This window comes from Pongo abelii, chromosome 18, assembly GCF_028885655.2.
Source record: "Pongo abelii isolate AG06213 chromosome 18, NHGRI_mPonAbe1-v2.0_pri, whole genome shotgun sequence".
Lineage (NCBI taxonomy): Eukaryota > Metazoa > Chordata > Mammalia > Primates > Hominidae > Pongo > Pongo abelii.
In genome coordinates this window covers 74,697,735-74,719,929 of record NC_072003.2, presented here as the reverse complement: position 1 = coordinate 74,719,929, position 22,195 = coordinate 74,697,735, and the positions used below count along the sequence as shown (strand labels likewise).

The following is a 22,195-nucleotide window of genomic DNA, read 5'->3' as shown; positions in this document are numbered from 1 at the left end:
TTGCCCAGGCTGGAATGCAGTGGCACGATTTCACCTCACTGCAACCTTTACTTCCTGGGCTCAAACAATTTTCCTGCCTCAGCCTCTGTAGTAACTGGGACTACAGGCATGAGACACCGTGCCTGGCCTGCACAGTAAAATTTTTAAACTTCGATAAAATCCAGTTTGTCAAATTTTTCTATTATGGATTGTGCTTTTGGAATCATATCTAAGAACTCTTTTTTGCCTAACTCAGGATTACAAAGATATTGTATTTTCCTATGTAAAAGTTATATAGTTTTACTTTTTTTTTTTTTTTTTTTTTGAGCTAGAGTTTTGCTCTTGTTGCCCAGGCTGTAGTGCAATGGCATGATCTTGGCTCACTGCAACCTCTGCCTCCTGAGTTCAAGCGATTCTCCTGCCTCAGCCTCCTGAGTAGCTGGGATTGCAGGCATGTGCCACCACGCCTGGCTAATTTTGTATTTTTAGTAGAGACAGGGTTTCTCCATGTTGGTCAGGCTGGTCTTGAACTCCCGACCTCAGGTGATCTGCCCACCTCGGCCTCCCAAAGTGTTGGGATTACAGACATAAGCCATCGTGCCTGGCCTTTACTTTTTTTTTTTTTTTTTTTTTTTTTGAGACAGAGTGTTGCTCTGTTGCCCAGGCTTGAGTGCAATGGCGTGATCTCAGCTCGCTGCAACCTCCACCTCCCAGGTTCAAGCGATTCTCCTGCCTCAGCTTCCCGAGTAGTTGGGATTATAGGTGCCTGCCACCACGCCTGGCTAATTTTTGTATTTTTAGTGGAGATGGGGTTTCACCATGTTGGCCAGGCTGGTCTTGAACTCCTGACCTCTTGGGTGATCCGCCCGCCCCGGCCTCCCAAAGTGCTGGGATTACAGGAGTGAGCCACCGTGCCCGGCCAGCCTTTACTTTTTAAAAAAATCAGTTATCATTATTTATTTTCAGTTAATTTTTGCATAAGATATGAGTTATGGATTCTTTTTTTTTTTTTTTTTTTGCATCTGGATGTCCAGTTCTTTCATTATTTGTTGAAAAGATTATTCTTTCTCTATCGAATTCCCTTTGCATTTTTGTAAAGTGAACTGGCCATACTTGTATAGGTTTATTTCTGGACCTCTGTTTCCACAGTTTCATTTACTGTTTTTAAGTGTTGAAATCAGGTAGAGAGAGTACTCCAACTTTATTCTTTTTCAAAATGATTTTGGCTGCTCTTGTTCCTTTGCCTTTCCATATAGATTTTTTTTTTTTTGGGATGGAGTCTCACTCCGTTGCCCAGGCTGGAGTGCAGTGGCACGATCTCGGCTTACTGCAACCTCTACCTCCCAGGTTCAAGTGATTCTCTTTCCTCAGCCTCCTGTGTAGCTGGTACTACAGACGTGTGCCACCAGGCCTGGCCCCCATATGCATTGTAGAATCACTTTGTTCATTTCTCAAAAAAGTATCCTACTTTGATTTCATTTGGAATTGCATTGAATCTGTAGACCATTTTGGGAAGAATTGACAGTTTAACGATCTTATATTTTAGTCTATGAATACAGTCTGTATCTTTTTTTTTTCTAGGTGTAAAAAATTTTTATTTCTAATTGTTTGTAACTAGTATATGGAAATACAATACAGGTTCTGCATACTAACCTTGTATTCTACAACCTTGCTAAACTCATTTACCAGTTCTGGAGGTTTTTGTAGATTCTGTGGGATTTTCCACACAGACAGTGATGTCAAATGTGAATAGAAACAGTTTTATTTCTTCCTTTCCAACATGTTTACCTTTTATATTTATTTTGCTTGCCTTGTTGTACTTTATACTTCCAGTATGATGTTGAATAGGAGTGGTGAGAGGGGACATCTTTGCCTTTTTCCCAATCTTTTTTTTTTTTTTTTTTTTTGAGACGGAGTCTCCCTCTGTTGCCCAGGCTGGAGTGTGCAGTGGCCCGATCTTGGGTCACTGTGAACTCTGCTTCCTGGGTTCACGCCATTCTTCTGCCTCAGCCTCCCGAGTAGCTGGGACTCCAGGCGCCCGCCACCACGCCTGCTAAGTTTTTGTATTTTTAGTAGAGACAGGGTTTCACCGTGTTAGCCAGGATGGTCTTGATCTCCTGACCTCATGATCCGCCGGCCTCAGCCTCCCAAAGTGCTGGGATTACAGGCGTGAGCCACCGCGTTTGGCAGCCTTTTTCCCGATCTTAAGGGGGAAAAGAAATCAGTGTTTTACCACTTGATGTGGTGTTAGCTATAGGTTTTTCACAGATGCCGTGTGTCTGTCTGCCTGCCGTTTAAACACTTTAGCATGGAGTAACTTATTACCAACTCAGTCACTTAACACTATATGTGCTAATTGTGCTCCACATTTTACTGATGAAAAAGCTGAGGCACAAAGTCTAAGCAAATGGCCGAAATTCATCCAGTTAGATAGTAACTGAGCTGGAATGTTAACCTTGGCAGTCTGCGTATATTGTCCCTCAGAGATTCCTTTTGTCATGTTAGATAAGTTCCCCTCCGTTCCTAATTTTCAGAGAGGTGAATTTTGTCAAATGCTTTTTCTCCATCTATTGATTTAATTACATGTGGTTTTTCTTTTTTTTGTCTGTTAATATGGTGGATTACAATGTTTGATTTTCAGATTTCTGACAGACTTATTTCTGGGAGACAGCTCACTTGGTCACTTGGTCAGGATATATTTATACATTGCTGAATTTGGTTTGCTAATATAGTCAGCCTTCTGTATCTGTGGTTTCCACAGCCATGGATTCAACCAACTGCAGATAGAAAATATTTGGAAAAAGGCTGGGTGCAGTTGCTCACGCCTGTAATCCCAGCACTTTGGGAGGCCAAGGAGTGCGGATCACTTGAAGCCAGGAGTTAAAGACCAATCTGGGAGGCTGAGGAGGGCGGATCTCGAGGTCAGGAGATCGAGACCATCCTGGCTAACGTGGTGAAACCCCGTCTCAACTAAAAATACAAAAAATTAGCTGGGCGAGGTGGCGGGCGCCTGTAGTCCCAGCTACTCGGGAGGCTGAGGCAGGAGAATGGCGTGAACCCGGGAGGCGGAGGTTGCAGTGAGCGGAGATCGCGCCACTGCTGTTCAGCCTGGGTGACAGTGAGACTCCATCTCAAAAAAAAAAAAAAAAAAAAAACCAACCTGGCCAACATGGTGAAACCCAGTCTCTACTAAAAATGCAAAAATTAGTCCCAGCTACTGGGTGAGGCACGAGAATCGCTTGATTACCCAGACTGGAGTGCAGTGGCGCAATCAGCTCACTGTATTCTAAAACTCCTGGGCTCAAGTGATCCTCCCACCTCAGCCTCCCAGATACCTGGGACTACAGGTGCACACCATCATGCCCATCTAATTTTTTTTTTTTTTTTGAGATGGGGTCTTGCTCTGTCACCCAGGCTGGAGTGCAGTGGCACCATCTCGGTTCACTGCCAGCTCTGCCTCCCGAGTTCACGCCATTCTCCTGCCTCAGCCTCCCGAGTAGCTGGGACTACAGGCACCCGCCACCAGGCCCGGCTAATTTTTTTGTATTTTTAGTAGAGATGGGGTTTCACTGTGTTAGCCAGGATGGTCTCGATCTCCTGACCTTGTGATCCGCCTACGTCAGCCTCCCAAAGTGCTGAGATTACAGACGTGAGCCACCGCGCCCGGCCTAATTTTTTATTTATGTATTTATTTTTTTATATTTATGAAGTATTTATTGATGATTCTTGGGTGCTTCTCGGAGAGGGGGATATGGGAGGGTCATAGGATGGTAGTGGAGAGAAGGTCAGGAGATAAACACATGAACAAAGGTCTCTGGTTTTCCTAGGCAGAGGTCCCTGCGGCCTTCTGCAGTGTTTGTGCCCCTGGGTACTTGAGATTAGGGAGTGGTGATGACTCTTAAAGAGCATGCTGCCTTCAAGCATCTGTTTAACAAAGCACATCTTGCACCGCCCTTAATCCATTTAACCCTGAGTTGACACAGCACATGTTTCAGAGAGCACGGGGCTGGGGGAAAGGCCATAGATCAACAGCATCCCAAGGCAGAAGAATTTCTCCTAGTCAGAACAAAATGGAGTCTCCTATGCCCACCTCTTTCTACACAGACACAGCAACAATCTGATCTCTCCTTCCTTTCCCCACACTTCCCCCCCTTCTTTTCAACAAAACCGCCATCGTCCTCATGGCCCGCTCCCAATGGTCGCTGTCTCTTCAGAGCTGTTGGGTACACCTCCCAGACAGGGCGGCCGGGCAGAGGCGCTCCTCACTTCCCAGACGGGGCAGCTGGGCAGAGGCGCTCCTCATATCCCAGAAGATGGGCGGCCGGGCAGAGACGTTCCTCACTTCCTATACGGGATGGCGGCCGGGCAGAGGCGCTCCTCACTTCCCAGATGGGGCGGCCGAGCAGAGGGGCTCCTCATATCCCAGACGATGGGCGGCCAGGCAGAGATGCTCCTCACTTCCTAGACGGGGTGGCGGCGAGGCAGAGGCTGTAATCTTAGCACTTTAAGAGGTCAAGGCAGGAGGCTGGTAGGTGGAGGTTGTAGTGAGCCGAGATCACGCCACTGCACTCCAGCCTGAGCACCATTGAGCATTGAGTGAGCGAGACTCCGTCTGCAATCCCAGCACCTCGGGAGGCCGAGGCAGGCAGATCACTCGAGGCCAGGAGCTGGAGACCAGCCTGGTCAACACGGCGAAACCCCGTCTCCACCAAAAATACAAAAACCATTCAGGCGTGGCGGTGCGCGCCTGCAATCCCAGGCACTCGGCAGGCCGAGGCAGGAGAGTCACAGGAGCCCGAGGCAGGGAGGTTGCAGCGAGCCGAGATCACGGCAGTACAGTCCAGCTTCGGCAACAGAGGGAGACCGAAAAAAGGAGAGGGAGACCGAAGAGGGAGGGGGAGGGGGAGCTAATTTTTTATTTTTTATAGAGACGAGGTCTCTCACCATGTTGCCCAAGCTGGTCTCAAACACCTGGTTTTGAGCAATCTTCCTGCCTTAGCCTCCCAAAGTGCTGGCATTACAGGTGTGAGAAAACCTGAATTTGTTTGTTTTTAAAAGAAACAGGGTTAATCATCATTCTCAGTAAACTATCGCAAGAACAAAAAACCAAACACTGTGTATTCTCACTCATAGGTGGGAATTGAACAATGAGAACACATGGACACAGGAAGGGGAACATCCCACTTCGGGGACTGTTGTGGGGTGGGGGGAGGGGGGAGGGATAGCATTGGGAGGTATACCTAATGCTAGATGACCAGTTAGTGGGTGCAGCGCACCAGCATGGCACATGTATACATATGTAACTTACCTGCACATTGCGTACATGTACCATAAAACCTAAAGTATAATAATAATAATAAAATAAATAAATAAATATGAGAATAAAAAAAAAAAAAAAAAGAAACAGGGTTTTGCTCTGTCACCCAGGCTGGAGTGCAGTGGCAAGATCACAGCTCAGTGACGCGTTGAACTCCTGGCCTCAAGCGATCCTCCTGCCTTAACCTCTGAAAACGTGTTTTTTTTTTTTTTTTATTCACAGTCTTAAGACTCTAAGAGGCTGGATGTGGTGGCTCTGACCTGTAATCCCAGCACTTTGGGAGGCTGAGGTGGGTGGATCACTTGAGGCCAGGAGTTCAAGACTAGTCTGACCAACATGGTGAAACCCCGTCTCTACCAAAAATGCAAAAATCAGCTGGGAGTGGTGGTGCATACCTGTAGTCTCAGCTATTCACGAAGCTGAGGCAGGAGAATCACTTGAACCCGGGAGGATTGTAGTGAGCCAAGATCGTGCCGCTGCACTCCAGCTTGGGCAACAGAGCGAGACTCTGTCTCAAAAAAAAAAGAAAAAAAGAGGCCGGGTGCAGTGGCTCACGCCTGTAATCCCAGCACTTTGGGAGGCCGAGGCGGGTGGATCACGAGGTCAAGAGATCGAGACCATCCTGGCAACATGGTGAAACCCTGTCTCTACTAAAAATACAAAAAATTAGCCGGGTGTGGTGGCAAGTGCCTGTAATCCCAGCTACTTGGGAGGCTGAGGCAGGAGAATAGCTTGAACACGGGAGGCGGAGGTTGCGGTGAGCCAAGATCGCACCATTGCACTCCAGCCTGGGCAAAAAGAGCGAAACTCCGTCTCAAAAAAAAAAAAAAAAAAAAAAGAGAGAGAGAAAGTATTTGGGAAAAAAATGGGTGGTTATATCTGTACTGAATGTGTACAAACTTTTTTCCTTGTCATTATTTCCTAAACAATACAGTATAACAACTATTCATATAGCACTTATGTTATATTAGGTGTTGTAAGTAATCTGGAGATGACTTAAAGTACGCAAGAGGATGTACATAGATTATATGTAAATATGACATCATTTTATATCAGGGACTTGAACATCTGTGGGTTTTGGTGTGGGGTGGGGGAGATCTTGGAACCAATTCCCCAGAAATATGGAGGGACAGCTGTATTTTGTTGAGGATTTTTGCATCTGTGTTTATGAGGGATATCGATCTGTAGTTTTTTGGTAATTTCCTTGTGTGATTTTAGTATCAGATTATGCAAGCCTCATAAAATGAGGAAATACAGGCTTTGTTTCTTCTAGGGTGATTTTTTATTCACCCTGTATGCTTGTTTAGGGTTTTATTATGTAAGAGGCTTTCTCGGATTTATAGTGATTCTTAGTTGGTTTGGCTCATATTTACGCTTGGGGCACTAGAAAGGTGATTGGAAGCTCTGAGTCTTTGGACAAGATTTGTTCTTTTTGTGCCTACATTGTCTACAGGGATGTTATTCTGATTCTTACTATCTTTTTTTCCCTCATAGTAACTGCGTGGAATTTGATCTTGAGTTTTTGGGGGGTTTTGTATGTATAATTTAAAATTTTCTTATCTCTTACTGATGAAGGACTTTTCCATAGTTTAGCTAAAGACAGAGTCCTTGTCCCACAGCCATGATAATTTAGGCTCACAGACAATTTGAAGCTTGAGTAAAGCAGGGTTTTATTGGGTGAAAAGGGAAAAAAGGGGGAACAGGGACTCTCTGCAAGGCCAGAGTTCCTGCTGCTGCGCTTCCTGCCTCGCAGCTTTGAATCCCAGGTTGCACACAGGAAGAAGAGGGGCCAGGCTCCTCCCCGCTGCAGACAGCAGGAACCTCTGTGGCTCCACCCCAGTGCGCATTCCTCCCAGTCTGCTGGCTGGCTGGAGATTCTCCAGGGACCCCCCCCACATGGCTGTCTCATTATTAATGAGATTAAGCATCTTTTTACATGTTTAAGATCCAGAGCCATGTGCATCTACTTGTCTGAACTGTCTACAACATTTGCCTGTTTTTATGATGAAAACAGGTAAAAGTTTTCAAAAGTAGTGCAGAGCTTTGTAGAAAATTAGAAAATGCAGACAGTTAAATAAAAAATCACTTAAAAATAAAAAAATAAAAATATTTGAACTACCTAGAGACTATCATATCAATCCCTTAGTGAATACTCACTCTGATTTTGTCCTACACCGAGGTATAGATATTTGTATTTTTTCCTCAGCCTGCAATTGTATTTACTCACATCGCTTTTCAACCTGCTCTTTTCAGTGGGTGGTCTCTACTCATTTATTTTAGTAAATGTTTTATCTTATATATAGACCATACTCAAATTTTCCAAAATGGTTATGGCTTGTGTGTCCAAATCACAGTTGAGTTCAAGACTACACATATTATCCAGTTGTTCCATCCTTGAGTCTCTTTTAATCTAGCACACTCCCCTTTCTATAATGACATAGATTGCTGAAAAGATCAAGCCATACGTCCTGCAGCATGTCTCACCTCTTGGATTTGTCTGGTTATTCCCTCATGGTGTTGTTTTAGTTCCTTTGTTCCTTAGGTTCTCTGTAAATCAGAAGTTAGATCTAAATGCTTGATGGGTTCCAATGAAATACTTTGGCTAGAATGCATTATCGATGGACGTCTGATGTTTGAATAGCATCAGAAGACACAATATCTGGTTGATAACTATAGTGGTGACTATTAAATCAGGGTGATAACAGTCTGATCCCTCTCTTGTATACTTGTTTTTTCCTTTGGAACTTTTAGAACTGGAAAGTATTCCCTGTGACAGTATACTTAATGGTTAAAACTTAAATTGCTTTTTAAATTTTTTTTTTTTTTTTTTTGAGATGGAGGTCTCACTGTGTTGTTCAGTCTGGACTCAAATTCCTGGGCTCAAGAAAGCTTCTGAGGTAGCTGAGACTACCTGTTACCTGAAAGGGGATCCAGACCCAGACCCCAAGAGAGGGTTCTTGGATCTCGAACAAGAAAGAATTAGAGGGAAATCCATACAGAAAAGTAAAAACAAGTTTATTAAGAAAGTAGAGGAATAAAGAATGTCTACTCCATAGACAGAGCAGACCCAAGGGCTGCTGGTTGCCCATTTTTATGGTTATTTCTTGATTATATGCTAAACAAGGGGTGGATTATTCATGCCTCCCCTTTTCAGACCATTTAGAGTAACTTCCTGACGTTGCCATGGCATTTGTAAGCTGTCATGGCGCTGGTTTTGGTGGATTTTAGCCAGCTTCTTTACGGCAGGCTGTTTTATCAGCAAGGTCTTTATGACCTATATCTTCTGCCAACCTTCTAGCTTATCCTGTGACTTAGAATGCCTTAACCTCCTGGGAATGCATCCCAGCAGGTTTCAGCCTCGTTTTACCCAGTCGCTATTCAGGATGGAGTTGCTCTGGTTCAAATGCCTCTGGCACACCCAGCTTCTTAAATTGCTTTTTGACATTACTTGATAACCCTTGCCTAAACTACTACTGTCATTAGAGTTTGAGAAGTGATGTCTTTCTAATTCTGTGGTTCTTCTGTATTTATTAGTTGACATTTTTCTGTAAAGTATAGCTTTCCTTTATCAATTGGAACAGTATAAATGTTTAATTCTTTTCCCTTAATTACAGTTTTCAAAATAGGTAGTAATTTTAAATAGTCTAAAATGATACAAATTTTTTTTCTGTCTTTTGATATCATGAGGGGCTCACAGATTTTTATTGATTCAGTGTGTTTTCATTTTCTAACAATTAACTGTTTTAATGTTCAGGTCTTCAATGCTTTGGCCAGTAGAAGCTCTTTCAAGTTGGATCTTGTATCCTTTTAATTTGATCTTTTTTTATTACTATTTATTTTTTATGAGTCGGCGTCTTGCTTACTGTAGCCTTCAGTTCCTGGGCTCAAGTGATCCTCCTGCCTCAGCCTCTCCAGTAGATGGAACAGGCAGGTGCGTGCCACCATGCCTGGCTAATTTTTTAAAAATCTTTTGTAGAAGCAGGCTCTTGCTCTGTTGCCCAGGCTGGTCTCGAACTCATGGGCTCAAGCATTCCCCCCCATACTCACCCACCTTGGCCTCCTAAAGTGGTGAGATTACAGGCATGAGCCACTGCACCTGTCCTTGATCTATTATTTTTAAATAGCTTCCTGGTTTTCTGGCACAGAAAAATGTCCTGGTTTTACCTTGTGCTTTCTTTGCCTCAGACCTGAAGTGAGTTTTTTTTTTTTTCAGGGAGCCTTTTTGTGGTAAATGGTCTCAACTTTGAACTTTAGAGATGCTTGATGTTACCAGAATGATGTAGTTTGTATGCCGTTTGTCTAGTGGACAAAACTAGGAAATACTTAAAAAGGGTTAGCCGGGCGCGGTGGCTCACACTTGTAATCCCAGCACTTTGGGAGGCCAAGGCGGGCGGATCACAAAGTCAGGAGTTCGAGACCATCCTGGCTAACATGGTGAAACCCCATCTCTACTAAAAATACAAAAAAAATTAGCCAGGCATAGGTGGTGCACGCCTGTAGTCCCAGCTACTCGGGAGGCTGAGGCAGGAGAATGGCGTAAAACCCAGGAGGTGGAGCTTGCAGTGAGCCGAGATCGTGCCACTGCACTCCAGCCTGAGCGACAGAGCGAGACTCCATCTTAAAAAAAAAAAAAAAAAAAAAAAAAAGGGTTAGAGTTCATATTGATATTCTTAATTCTTTTTTTTTTTTTTTTTTTTGAGACAGAGTTTCACTCTTATTGCCCAGGCTGGAGTGCAATGGTGCATCTCAGCTCATTGCAACCTCCGCCCCCCAGGTTCAAGCAATTCTCCTGCCTCAGCTCCCTGAGTAGCTGGAATTACAGGCATGCATCACTACACCAAGCTAATTTTGTATTTTTAGTAGAGATGGGGTTTCACCATGTTGGCCAGGCTGGTCTCGAACTCCTGACCTCAGGTGATCCACCCACCTCAGCCTCCCAAAGTGCTGGGATTACAGGCATGAGCCACCGCTCCCAGCCAATTTCTTTGATTTTATAATTGTGTCATTTTTCTTATTCTGAAGATCTAGATTCCTAACATGATTAATTACTTGCTTTAACCTATGATATAAAGGAAATAGTTTCAAAATACCAACATTGATGTTACTACACAGAGTAGAACTTTTTTTTTTGTCTTTGGAATGCATCTTGATGAAGATGTATAGTCAGAATACTGTTTTTAAAGTCCTGGGAATAGATCTTTTGTTTATGTGGTTATGTTATCATTTTGGTATACAGTTATATTTATTTATTCAAACTTCTGAATTTAAGGGATTTTCAAAGTTCTGTAGAGAGATAAACACAGTGAACTCTTGCTTCTACTCTGTTTTATCCGGACCCTTATAAGGAGCTGTTTTCATTAGTTTCTTGTTTATCCTTTAGTGTCGCTTTTTCCATATACAAACAAATATAAGCATATTCTTAATTCTTCCTTTTTCTTCATCCAAAGCTGGCATATTTCATACACTGTTCTTTTGCTTTTCCTCTCCTTTTTTTTCTCTTTAACTTAAGAGTATATCTTGGAGGTAAATACATAGAAATTTTACACATTGCATTGTAATGACTGTGGTATTCCATTATTTAGATGGACCATAGCCTTTTCAGCCAGTCACTTACTGTGAGACAACTTGAGCTGTTTCTAATTTTTTGTTACTACAAACAGTACTGAGTGAATAACCTATTATATATTCTGGGATAGAAGTGGGACTGCTGGATAAAAAGGTAAATACATTTGTGTTTCTTTGTATTTTGGGGTGGTATTTGTTTTTGTTTTTGAGACAGGGTCTCACTGTCACCCAGGCTGGAATGCAGTAGCGTGTTCATGGCTCACTTCAGCCTTGACCTCCTGGGTTCAAGTGATCCTCCCCTCAGCCTCCCAAGTAGCTGGGACCATAGGCATGCCCCACCATGCATGGCTAATGTTTAAAAATTTTTTGTAGATATGGGGTCTCACTAGGTTCAGGAGGAAGTAAAATTACATTTGTGTGTTCAGATTGCTGTCTTAACCAGGAACTCACTGCTCTCTTCATGAAACACTGTCACTTAGCCCTTGGTGTTTGGGATGTCAAACAGAATTCCATTTTGGATATTGATTGTTTCCACCTCAGCCTCAAATGCTTATTCTCCAGATTTTCACACAGCTGGCTCCTTCTCATCACCTTTAAAAAATTTTTTAATTTATGTATTTATTTTTTTGAGACAGGGTCTTGCTCTATTACCCAGGCTGGAGTGCAGTGGTGTGATCTTGGCTCACTCCAGCCTTGACCTCCCAGGCTCAAGTGATCTTTCTGCCTCAGCTTAGACTAGAGGTGTGTACCACCAAGCCTAGCTAATTTTTGTGTTTTTTGTAGAGACAGGGTTTCACAGTTGCCCAGGCTGGTCTTGAACTCCTGGGCTCAGGCGAACCACCTGCCTCGGCCTCCCAAAGGGCTGAGATTATAGGCGTGAGCCACTGGTCTACCTTTTTTTTTTTTTTTTAATCTCTTTTATCATTGTTTTAGTTTTTACGAGCTTTTTTGTTTGTTTGAATTATTTTAAAAGTCTTATTTTTATTCCATGGATGCCACAGTTTCTCTTATCTCTTTGAGGATATTAATTACAAAGCCTTTTTCCTTAAGTTTTTAATCTGTCCCCCTCCCCACCCCTTCTTTCTGCACTAATTTTGTTTCCTCTGAATTCCTTTCTGTTTGTCTTGAATCTTGCGTTTCATATTGGAGGCTTTTCTCAAGTGTTTGGTGGTCCTTGGTACATTATGAGTGAAGTATTTAAAAACTAATTGGAGGCCGTGTGCGGTGGCTCATGTCTGTAATCCCAGCACTTTGGGAGGCCAAGGCGGGTGGATCACCGGAGGTCAGGATTCAAAACCAGCCTGGCCAACATGGTAAAACCCCATCTGTACTAAAAATATAAAAATCAGCTGGGTGTGGTGTCACACTCCTGTAATGTCAGCTACTCAGGAGACCGAGGCAGGAGAATCGCTTGAACCTGGGAGGCAGAGGTTGTAGTGGGCCAAGATCGCTCCACTGCACTCCAGCCTGGGTGACAGAGCGAGACTCCGTCTCAATAAATAAATACATAAAGCTGATTGGATGCACAGGAGTATCAAAACAGTACTGTTTGTAATGACTCCAAACTGGAAACAACCTAGTTGTGCATCAACAGTAGAATGAATAAACAGATTATGCTATAGTCATACAATGAAATACTATTTACTCTTCAGAAGTGAGAATGAATAAACCACAGCTACACTGCAACAATGTGGGTGACTCTCACAAACATAAGGTTGAATAAAAGAAGCCAGACACAGAAGAGTACACACTGCAGGCTTCTGTTGAAAGTTCGAAAGCAGGCAAAACTAACCCATGACGTTAGAAGTCAGGATATTGGTTCCCTTTAGGGGTAGGGCAGTGGTTAGTGACTGGAAGGGAGCACAAGGGGCCTTCTGGGATGCTGGTAATGTTCAGTTCCTCGAGCTGAGGCCCTGGTTATGCAAGCATGTTCACTGTGTGTCATTCCATTGAACTGTATATTAGATTTGTGTGCTTTTTGGTATGTACACTTCAATTGAAAGTTTATATGAAGTAAAAGAGGAAAAAGATAGTGGAATCTCTGTGTGGGCAGGGTTGGTTTATTGACTGGTACCCACAGCATGTGGTCAGACATCCAAGCAACGCTCTTTTGTTGGGGACCCTTGAATGTCAGTGTCTGAAGATGGGACATGGGTGTGTTTGTTCTTTCTGCTATGTTTAACTGGAAGTCTTTAGGTTTCCTTTTAAACCTCTTTTATTGAGAAGACAAAGTATTTCTTAAATTAGATTTGAAAGATACCCAAGATGAGGTAGTGCATCAGTTTCTTCTTTGAGAAACACTTTAATAGAATTGAAATTTCTTTTCATTCACTCATTCATTTAGTGAATACTTAAAAGTCAAGATGAACAGGGTTTATGTCCTCTTGGAGTATAGAGCACAGCAGAAATTACCAACATTAAATATAAGTGGGATGAGTTATGGAGGGGAACTAGAGACTGCCATGGAAGCCTAGGATAGAAGAACATAGGGTAGTCTTCAGGGGCAGAGAAGACTTCCCCAAGGAAATGATGTTTTTGTTAGGTGAAGAATAGGGGAAAATTCACTTTTTCTTAATGAAAATGTCTCGGTGTGAAAGCTTGTATTAATGAAAATGTCTCATCTTGATGTGAAAACCTTTATTCCTGTCTGATCACCCTGTTATGTGATTTCAGGTGGAGAGTATAGTGAAGATGATGTAAATGAATTAGTGAAGGAAGATGAAGTGGATGGTGAAGAGCAGACACAGAAAACCCAAGGGAAAAAAAGAAAGGCCCAGAGCATTCCAGCCAGGTGATGCTGCCCTCAAGGCCCTTAGAAGTTAGGGGCTATTGTCACAACCATCCTGATTGCCAAGATTGGTCTTATGATAGATTTAATGAAGCCAGAGTTTCTAACCCTTTTCTCTTTGAGGGAAACATTTGCTGTTATTTTAGGATTAACTTCTTAGTCTCTGGAAAGCTTTAAAAATTTTGAGCTTTAATGTAAAGAAAATGTTAATAGGTAATATGTACATATGGTTAAAACAGAAAATTCAGTCCCTAAAAAGATGTTTACCCTGTTCCTAGCCCTTGTTGCTTTGCCTCTGAAGAACTATGCTACCAGAGATAGTCTGTGCATGCAAATGCATATATGTCTGTATTTTCTTTCTTCATTTTTTTTTTTTAGAAAAGAATATAAATAGTAGCATACTCACTTTCTTATTTTCATTTCTCTTTATTTCACATCTTGGAGATAGTACCATGGCAGTATCTCCTCCTTTTCATAGTATTACGTTATGTGAATAGGCCTTACTTTATTTAGGCTTTCCTGTATTGAGGGATGTTTAGATTGTATCTAGTCTTTACTACAACAAACAAGACTGCAGTGAATATTCTTTGTATACATGTATACAAAGTATACATAAATATATAAATGTATACATGTATAAATATATCTGTAAATGTAACATTTAGAAGTGGAATTGTTTAATTTAAGGTTATATATGCAATTACATTTTAAAAATACAGATATTAGCACATTGCCTGGCATAGGCCTGGTATGGGCTTCTCTTCCCATGAAAATTCTGACAGGTTATTTAACTTAGATAAGGGCATCTTCCATAGAAGTCTTTTACCTCACTTGGGTGTTTCTGTCTTCCTGGGCATTGAAGCAAAAAGCAGATTATCATTTATGAAAAGGAAAAAAGAATTGTAGATATTAGATTGATTCACCTAAAGTCAAAATAGTCTAAGAAGCAATATACTGTTATAAGTCTTGGGCCCAGTTTTTTTGTCCTTGAATTTTTTTTTTTTTTTTTGAGACAGAGTCTCGCCCTGTTGCCCAAGCTGGAGTGCAGTGGCGTGATTTCTGCTCACTGCAACCTCCGCCTCCTGGGTTCAGTTTCCTGCCTCAGCCTCCAAGTAGCTGGGATTATAGACAGCCACCAACATGCCCAGCTAATTTTCTCATCTTGTTGTGATGAAAGTTTATATGAAGTAAAAGAGAAAAAAGGTAGTGGAATCTCTGTGTGGGCCTCGGCCTCCCAGAGTGCTGGGATTACAGGTGTGAGCCACCGCGCCTGGCCTGTCCTTGAATTTTTCTATATTCCAGCTCTCATTTCTTCCGAAAGTGGGAAGAAACATGGATTTTTTTCTTTTTCCTTGAGAACTCTTGGAAGAAATAGGGCAAATAAAGTTGAGGCTCTTCTAAATAGAACTTGTTCTACAAATGGAGTAGCTTTAAAAAGTCAACAATGTCTGGCGCATATAATATGTTCTTAGAATATTCTTTCTGGGTAGATTAATTCTGTGATTCGGTGATTTGGATGTTTTCTTTGTGAAAACAGCTGGTCCTGATTTAGAAGGAGAACGTTATACTTTAATTTTAAGTGATTGGAGAAAAGTTAGCAGTAAGAGCTCAGTTCTTTTTTCAATTCTTTTTTTTTCTTCCACAAAATTTCAGCTTACCTCTTCTACTCACTTCAGTATATTAATCAGTAGTCCCAGAATTTAAAATGTTCTTGGGTTTATAAGATTACCTTTGGGATTGGGAGAGGGATAACTGAAATCATTTTGTGCTGTCTTTCCTTTTCCCTGTGACTGCTGGTGATTAGGAAGAGAAGACAAGGTGGCCTCTCATTAGAAGAAGAGGAAGAGGAGGATGCCAATTCAGAATCTGAGGGAAGCAGTAGTGAGGAGGAAGATGAAGCTGCAGAGCAGGAAAAAGGCATTGGATCAGAGGATGCCAGGAAAAAGAAGGAGGACGAACTCTGGGCCAGCTTCCTCAATGATGTGGGACCAAAATCAAAAGTGCCCCCAAGTACACAAGTTAAGGTAAGTTGAGACATTAATGAGGGGAATGCCTCTCCAGAAATACCCTACATTATTACTGAGATTTGAAGCCTACGGAAATCGACCAGATGCCTTTTGATAACAATTGTACTAAGTGAAAAGCAAAGCATTTCCTATGGTAGGAGAATAAGCTTCTCTAATCATATAAGTTTCCAATAGGCCTTTAACTGGTTAGAGATGAAACATTTAAGAGTAGCTATAGGCTGAGTGCAGTGCCACACACCAACAATCCCTGCACTTTGGGAGGCTGAGGCAGGCGGATCATTTGAGGTCAGGAGTTCGAGACCAGCCTGGCCAATGTGGCGAAACCCTGTCTCTACTAAAAATACAAAAATTAGCTGGGTGTGGTGGCGGTTGCCTGTAATCTCAGCTACTTTGGACGCTGAAGCAAGGAGAATCGCTTTAACCTGGGAGGTGGGGAGGTTGGCGTGAGCCAAGATTGTGTTACTGCACTCCAGCTTGGGCGACAGAGTGAGACGCTATCTCAAAGAAAAAAAAAAGTAGCTATAAACAATATGGTTCATGTTTTGGTGAAACTGATTACATTTCTTGTTTTTTTTGTAGAAGGGAGAGGAGACTGAAGAGACAAGTTCAAGTAAATTGTTGGTAAAAGCAGAAGAGCTAGAGAAACCTAAAGAAACAGAAAAAGTTAAAATCACCAAGGTGTTTGATTTTGCTGGTGAAGAAGTAAGGTAAGAGAACCTTCACAAACTTTGAAACTAGTGTTTTTAAAAATGAGCGTCTCTCTCTAACTGGTGTTAGCCATCTATCCTCATTTCAATCCATCATAATATTTTGGGAGAGTTATATTTGAACTCAAGGAAAACTGGCTCTATAAATTATCAGGGAGCATGAGAAAGGTCCTTTCACATATAGCAGTGTAGTTTTTGAGCTTTACGAAGTGGTCAGCTGAACAGAAGCAAGGGAATGTAAGAGTTAAGTATTTTGTTCCGCTTGATCATTGCCATGTTTTCTGACTTTTGGTAAGTCATGTCTCCCTTTATTACTCTCCTTGACTGCAATATGAGCCCCATTGAAGTCTCAGAAATCAGATAAGAACTGAAAATACAAGGAGAGAAATTTGGTTTCAATATTATTTTCTTTTTCTGAGATGGAGTCTTGCTCTGTAACCCAGGATGGAATGCAGTGGCGTGATCTCGGCTCACTGCAACCTCTGCCTCCCGGGTCCCAGTTCAAGCAATTCTCCTGCTTCAGCCTCCCAAGTAGCTGGGATTACAGGCACACGCCACCATACCCAGCTAATTCTTTTGTAGTTTTTTTTGTTTTGTTTTCGTGTTTTTTTAGATGGAGTCTCGCTCTCATTGTGCAGGCTGGAATACAGGGTGCGACCTCGGCTCATTGCAACCTCAACCTCCCAGGTTCAAGCAATTCTCCTTCCTCAGCCTCCTGAGTAGATGAGATTGCAGACCTGTGCCACCATGCCGTGTTATTTTTGTGTTTTTAGTATAGACGGGGTTTCGCCATGTTGGCCAGGCTGGTCTTGAACTCCTGACCTCAGGTGATCCACCCGCCTTGGCCTCCCAAAGTGCTAGGATTACAGGCATGAGCTGCCACGCCTGGCTTTTTTTTTGAGACAGAGTCTTACTCTGTCGCCCAAGCTGGAGTGCAGTGGCGCAATCTTGGCTCACTGCAAGCTCCACCTCCTGGGTTCACGCCATTCTCCTGCCTCAGCCTCCCGAGTAGCTGGGACTACAGGTGCTCGCCACCATGCCTGGCTAATTTTTAAATATTTTTAGTAGAGACAGGGTTTCACCATGTTAGCCAGGATAGTCTCGATCTCCTGACCTCATGATCCGCCAGCCTCGGCCTCCCAACGTGCTGGGATTACAGGCGTAAGCCACCGTGCCTGGACATTTTTTTCGTAGTTTTAGTAGACACGGGGTTTCACCATGTTGGCCAGGCTGGTCTTGAACTCCTGACCTCGTGATCCGCCTGCCTCGGCCTCACAAAGTGCTGAGATTGCAGGCGTGAGCCACCGTGCCCAGCCTCAATATTATTTTCTTAGCTTAATAATATTTTTCTGATTGATTAATAAGGTTTATTTACCATAGGTTAAGTAAGGGCTTAATGCCTTGACCAGGTTAGCCTCCTGGCTGTTAGGTAAGAGCCACACATCCCTGTAATTTCCCTTCCCCCGTTTATTTCAATTGTATTATGTGAAAATAGCAGATTTGTGATTTAGAGCTAAATGAGAACAGAGGAAGTGCCAATCAATAATTTTATAGGCGGGCACATTGATTTTCATTGGCAGTAATTAATTAGACCTGTAGGCTCTCTGAAAATACAATTTTCCCTAAAATTGTTATTCTTAAAAGTAATGTTTTCAACAATTATTTATCTAGTGAAGATATATTTAGGGAAAAGAATTGGCACTATCGGTTTTTTTGTTTTGTGTTTGTTTTTTTTTTTTTGAGAAAGGGTCTTGCTGTGTTGCCTAGGCTGGTCTTGAACACCTGGGCTCAAGCGATCCTCCAGCCTCGGCCTCCTAAGTAACTGGGACTTCAGGGATGTACTACTCTGCCTGGCCCTTATCACTTTTATAAATGGTATGGAACAAAACTTTTTATTATTAAAAATTTCTCTCTAACTTCTTCTTCTGAAAAATGTCACACTTATAGAAATGTTGCAAGAATGGTATTACAACAAACACCTACATACCTATCATCCACATTCACCACTGGTTAATGTATTGCCTCTCTCTCACCATCTGTATCTGGATTTTACTTTTGTTTTGGCTGAATCCTTTGAGAATTACTTGTAGACATTGTGACACATCAGCCTTTAATACTTTAGCACTTGTCTCCTACGACCAAGGGCATTCTCCATTGTAACACAATATAACTCTCATATTCAGTAAAGTTAATATTAGAGCAGATTACCATCTATAGTGAGGGACCCCAGCTTAAAATTTTCAATCTATTGCAGACCAGTACTTTTCTAAAAACGCAATAAAAAGGAATTACTAGAAAAACAAATATAAAAGATAACTAAATTTTTACTAAGATTCAACAGATACCCTACTGCCTCTCTTTGTGGCTGCGGGGCTCAGGCTGCAGCACCACAGCACTGTGTGTGTGTATAACTGGGGCCACCTGCCCCTTCCAAGTGTGGGCCTTTTAACCTCTGTCGACAGGTGTGGGGGAAAAAAAGATTTAATAGACATAACATTACATTTCAATGCATGTGGTCAAAATGAACCGCAGACAGGAAAAAGGAAAGAATTTTGTAATTATACAGGCTGTTCATTGAAAGTGTTAATATACAGGGAATCACTGTTACCTTTTATTCTGTTATTAAAACAAAAAGCTGGCCTGGCACAGTGGCTCATGCCTGTAATCCCAGCACTTTGGGAGGCGAAGGTGGGCGGATTGCTTGAGGTCAGGAGTTTGAGACCAGCCTGAACAACATGATGAAACCCCATCTCTACTAAAAGTACAAAAATTAGCCAGGTGTGGTGGTGCACGTCTGTAATCCCAGCTACTTGGGAGGCTGAGGTAGGAGAATCGCTTGAATCCAGTAGGCTTGCAGTGAGCCGAGATGGTACCACTGCACTCCAGCCTGGGCAACAGAGCGAGACTCTGTCTCAAAACAAAAAACGAAAAGCTGAGTAAAATATCAATTCTCAGTATTAAATAAATGTCAGACACACACTTTGAATAAACACTATTTTTTAAAATTATTGTTATTTTGAGACAGAGTCTTGATCTGTTGCCCAGGCTAGAGTACAGTGGCCATGATCTTGGCTCTCTGCAACCTCCGCCTCCCCGGTTCAAGTGATTCTCCTGCCTCAGCCTCCTGAGTGGCTGGGATTACAGGTGCCTGCCACCGTACCCGGTTAATTTTTGTATTTTTAGTAGATATGGGGTTTCACCATGTTGGCCAGGCTGGTCTTGAAATTTTGACCTGATGATCCACCCTCCTCGGGCTCCCAAAGTGCTGGAATTACAGGTGTGAGCCACTGCACCCGGCCTACTGTTTATATTAATATTTAAAGTTTTTATTGTGATGAAAGAGCTTGTTTCTTTCTTGTTAATCTAAGTTGTATTGATGACTGTACTCCTCCTGGGGGATAATTTATATGTAAATTATTTCTTTCTTGGTTTTCTCCTTCCTGCCTTCCGTCCACCCTTCCATCCTTCACACAGATTTTTTTTTTTAACGTGGGATCTGCCAGGGTGTAACAGAGATATTTTCATGGGATCAGAAGTATACATTTTAAAGCAGTTTCATTTAGTTCAAGGTTTTCATTTTTTGCCTTTATCCAGAATAAATCTGGATAAAAGTAAAAGATGTACTGTGCGTGCGTTCTCTCTCCTCCCTCCCTCCCTCCCTCCCTCCCTCCCTCTCTTCCTTCCTTCCTTCCTTTTTTGAGACAGAGTCTCTGTTTGTCACCCAGGCTGGAGTGCAGTGACATAATCTCAACTCACTACAGCCTCAACCTCCAGGACTTAAGTCATTCTCCCACCTCAGCCTGCCGAGTGTATGGGACTACGGGCATACACCACGCTTGGCTAATTTTTGTATTTTTTGTAGAGAAGGGTTTCACCATTTTGCCTAGGCTGGTCTTGAACTTCTGGGCTGAAGTGATCGTCCTGCCTTTGCCTCCCAAAGTGCCTGGATTACAGGTGTGAGCCACCGCACCCTGCCTGTGATACTGTGTTTTCAAAGTTTGTATTAAATGCTTCATTAGTAGCCATTTTCAATAATTTATCCCGTCAAGTTATAATGAAAGTTATTTTTTAGTGAAAGGAAAAAGGAATTCTGGAAGCCCGAATTTCCTATACATTATTAATTCCTTTTTTTTTTTTTTTTTTTTTTTTTTGAGACAGGGTCTTGCTCTGTCGTTCATGCTAGCCTCAACCAACCTACGAGGCTCAGTTGATTTCCCCTGACCTCAGCCTCCTGAGTAACTGGAGCTACAGGCATATGCCACCGTGCCCATCTAACTTTTAAAATTTTTTTGTAGCAATGTCGTCTCACTTGTGTTGCCCAGGCTGCTCTTGAACTCCTGGGCTCAAGTGATCCTGCTGCCTTGGTCCCCCAAAGTGCTGGGATTACAAGTGTGAGCCACCACACCCAGCCATGTGTGAATATTTTTTTAATGGAAAATACAATTCAGAACATTCTCTGAAATGTGTTAATTTGTAGAAACACTATTTTTCTAGGCTTCTAACTTGCATTTTTACCCTTATAATTTATTTGCTACTGAAAAACATGTTAAATTGCTTTCTTGCCTGGAAGTACTAGGATTGTTTTTTGTTTTTGAGAGACAGGCGCTATCTCACTCTGTCACTCAGGTTGGAGTGTGGTTGTGCAATCATTGCTTACTGTAACCTTGAACTCGTGGGCTCAAGTGATCCTCCCACGTCAGCCTCCCACCACAGACTCCCAAGTGAACATCACCACACCTAGCTAATTATTTTATTTCATTCATTTGTTTGCTTATTTATTTATTTATTTGAGACAGAGTTTCTGTCACCCAAGCTGGAGTGCAGTGGCGTGATCTCGGCTTACTGCAACCTCCGCCTCCCAGGTTCAGGCGATTCTCCTGCCTCAGTCTCTCGAGTAGTTGGGATTATAGGCATCTGCCACCACGCCTGGCTAATTTTTGTATTTTTAGTAGAGATGGTCACCATGTTGACCAGGCTGATCTCAAACTCCTGACCTCAAGTGGTGCTCCTGCCTCGGCCTCCCAAAGTGCTGGGATTACAGGCGTGAGCTACTGCGCCCGGCCTATTTGTTTATTTTTATTTATTTTATTTATTTTTATTTTTTGAGATGGAGTCTCACTCTGTCACCCAGGCTGGAGTGCAGTGGTGCGATCTCAGCTTACCACAACCTACGCCTCCCGGGTTCAGACCATTCTCCTGCCTCAGCCTCCCGAGTAGCTGGGATTACAGGTGCGTGCCACCACGCCCAGCTAATTTTTATATTTTGAGTAGAGATGGGGTCTCACCATGTTGGCTAGGCTGATCTTGAACTCCTGACCTCGTGATCCACCCACCTTGGCCTCCCAAAGTGCTGGGATTACAGGCATGAGCCACTGCGCCCGGCCTATTTGTTTATTTATTTTTAATATTTTATTTATTTAATTTTTTTGAGACAGGGTCTCACTCTGTTGCCCAGGCTGGAGTGTAGTGGCACCCTCATGACCCACTACAGCCATGATCTCCCAGGCTCAAGAGATCCTTTCACCTCAGCCTCCCTGATACCTGGGAATATAGGCATTGGCCATCCATGCCTAGCTAATTCGTTTTTATTTTTTTAGAGACGAGGTCTCCCTGTGTTGCTTAGGCTGGTCTTGAACTCCTGGGCTCAAGTGATCCTCCTGCCTTAGCCTTCCAAAGTGTTGGGATTACAGGTATGAGCCACTGCACCTGGCCTATTTTATTTTTTTGTAGAGTTGGGGTCTTGCTGTGTTGCCCAAGGTGGTCTTGACCTCTTGTCCTCAAGTGATCCTCCTGCTTTGGCCTCCCAAAGTGC

At 42.7% G+C, this 22,195-nt stretch overlaps 1 protein-coding gene and 1 non-coding gene across 3 annotated transcripts in view; both read left to right on the top strand.

Moving 5' to 3' along the window:
- CFDP1 (craniofacial development protein 1) overlaps window positions 1-22,195 on the top strand; it is a 136,964-nt gene that overhangs the window by 6,873 nt on the left and 107,896 nt on the right. For both annotated transcript variants that reach the window (XM_002826649.5, XM_063717775.1), the window contains exons 2-4: window positions 13,535-13,652; window positions 15,454-15,673; window positions 16,256-16,383. In XM_002826649.5, coding sequence (XP_002826695.1) covers window positions 13,535-13,652; window positions 15,454-15,673; window positions 16,256-16,383 — 466 coding nt within the window. The remainder of the gene's footprint in view (window positions 1-13,534; window positions 13,653-15,453; window positions 15,674-16,255; window positions 16,384-22,195) is intronic.
- On the top strand, window positions 18,730-18,847 carry LOC129050977 (small nucleolar RNA SNORA76). The gene has a single exon (XR_008514908.1). It is a non-coding gene; the product is annotated as a small nucleolar RNA SNORA76 (small nucleolar RNA).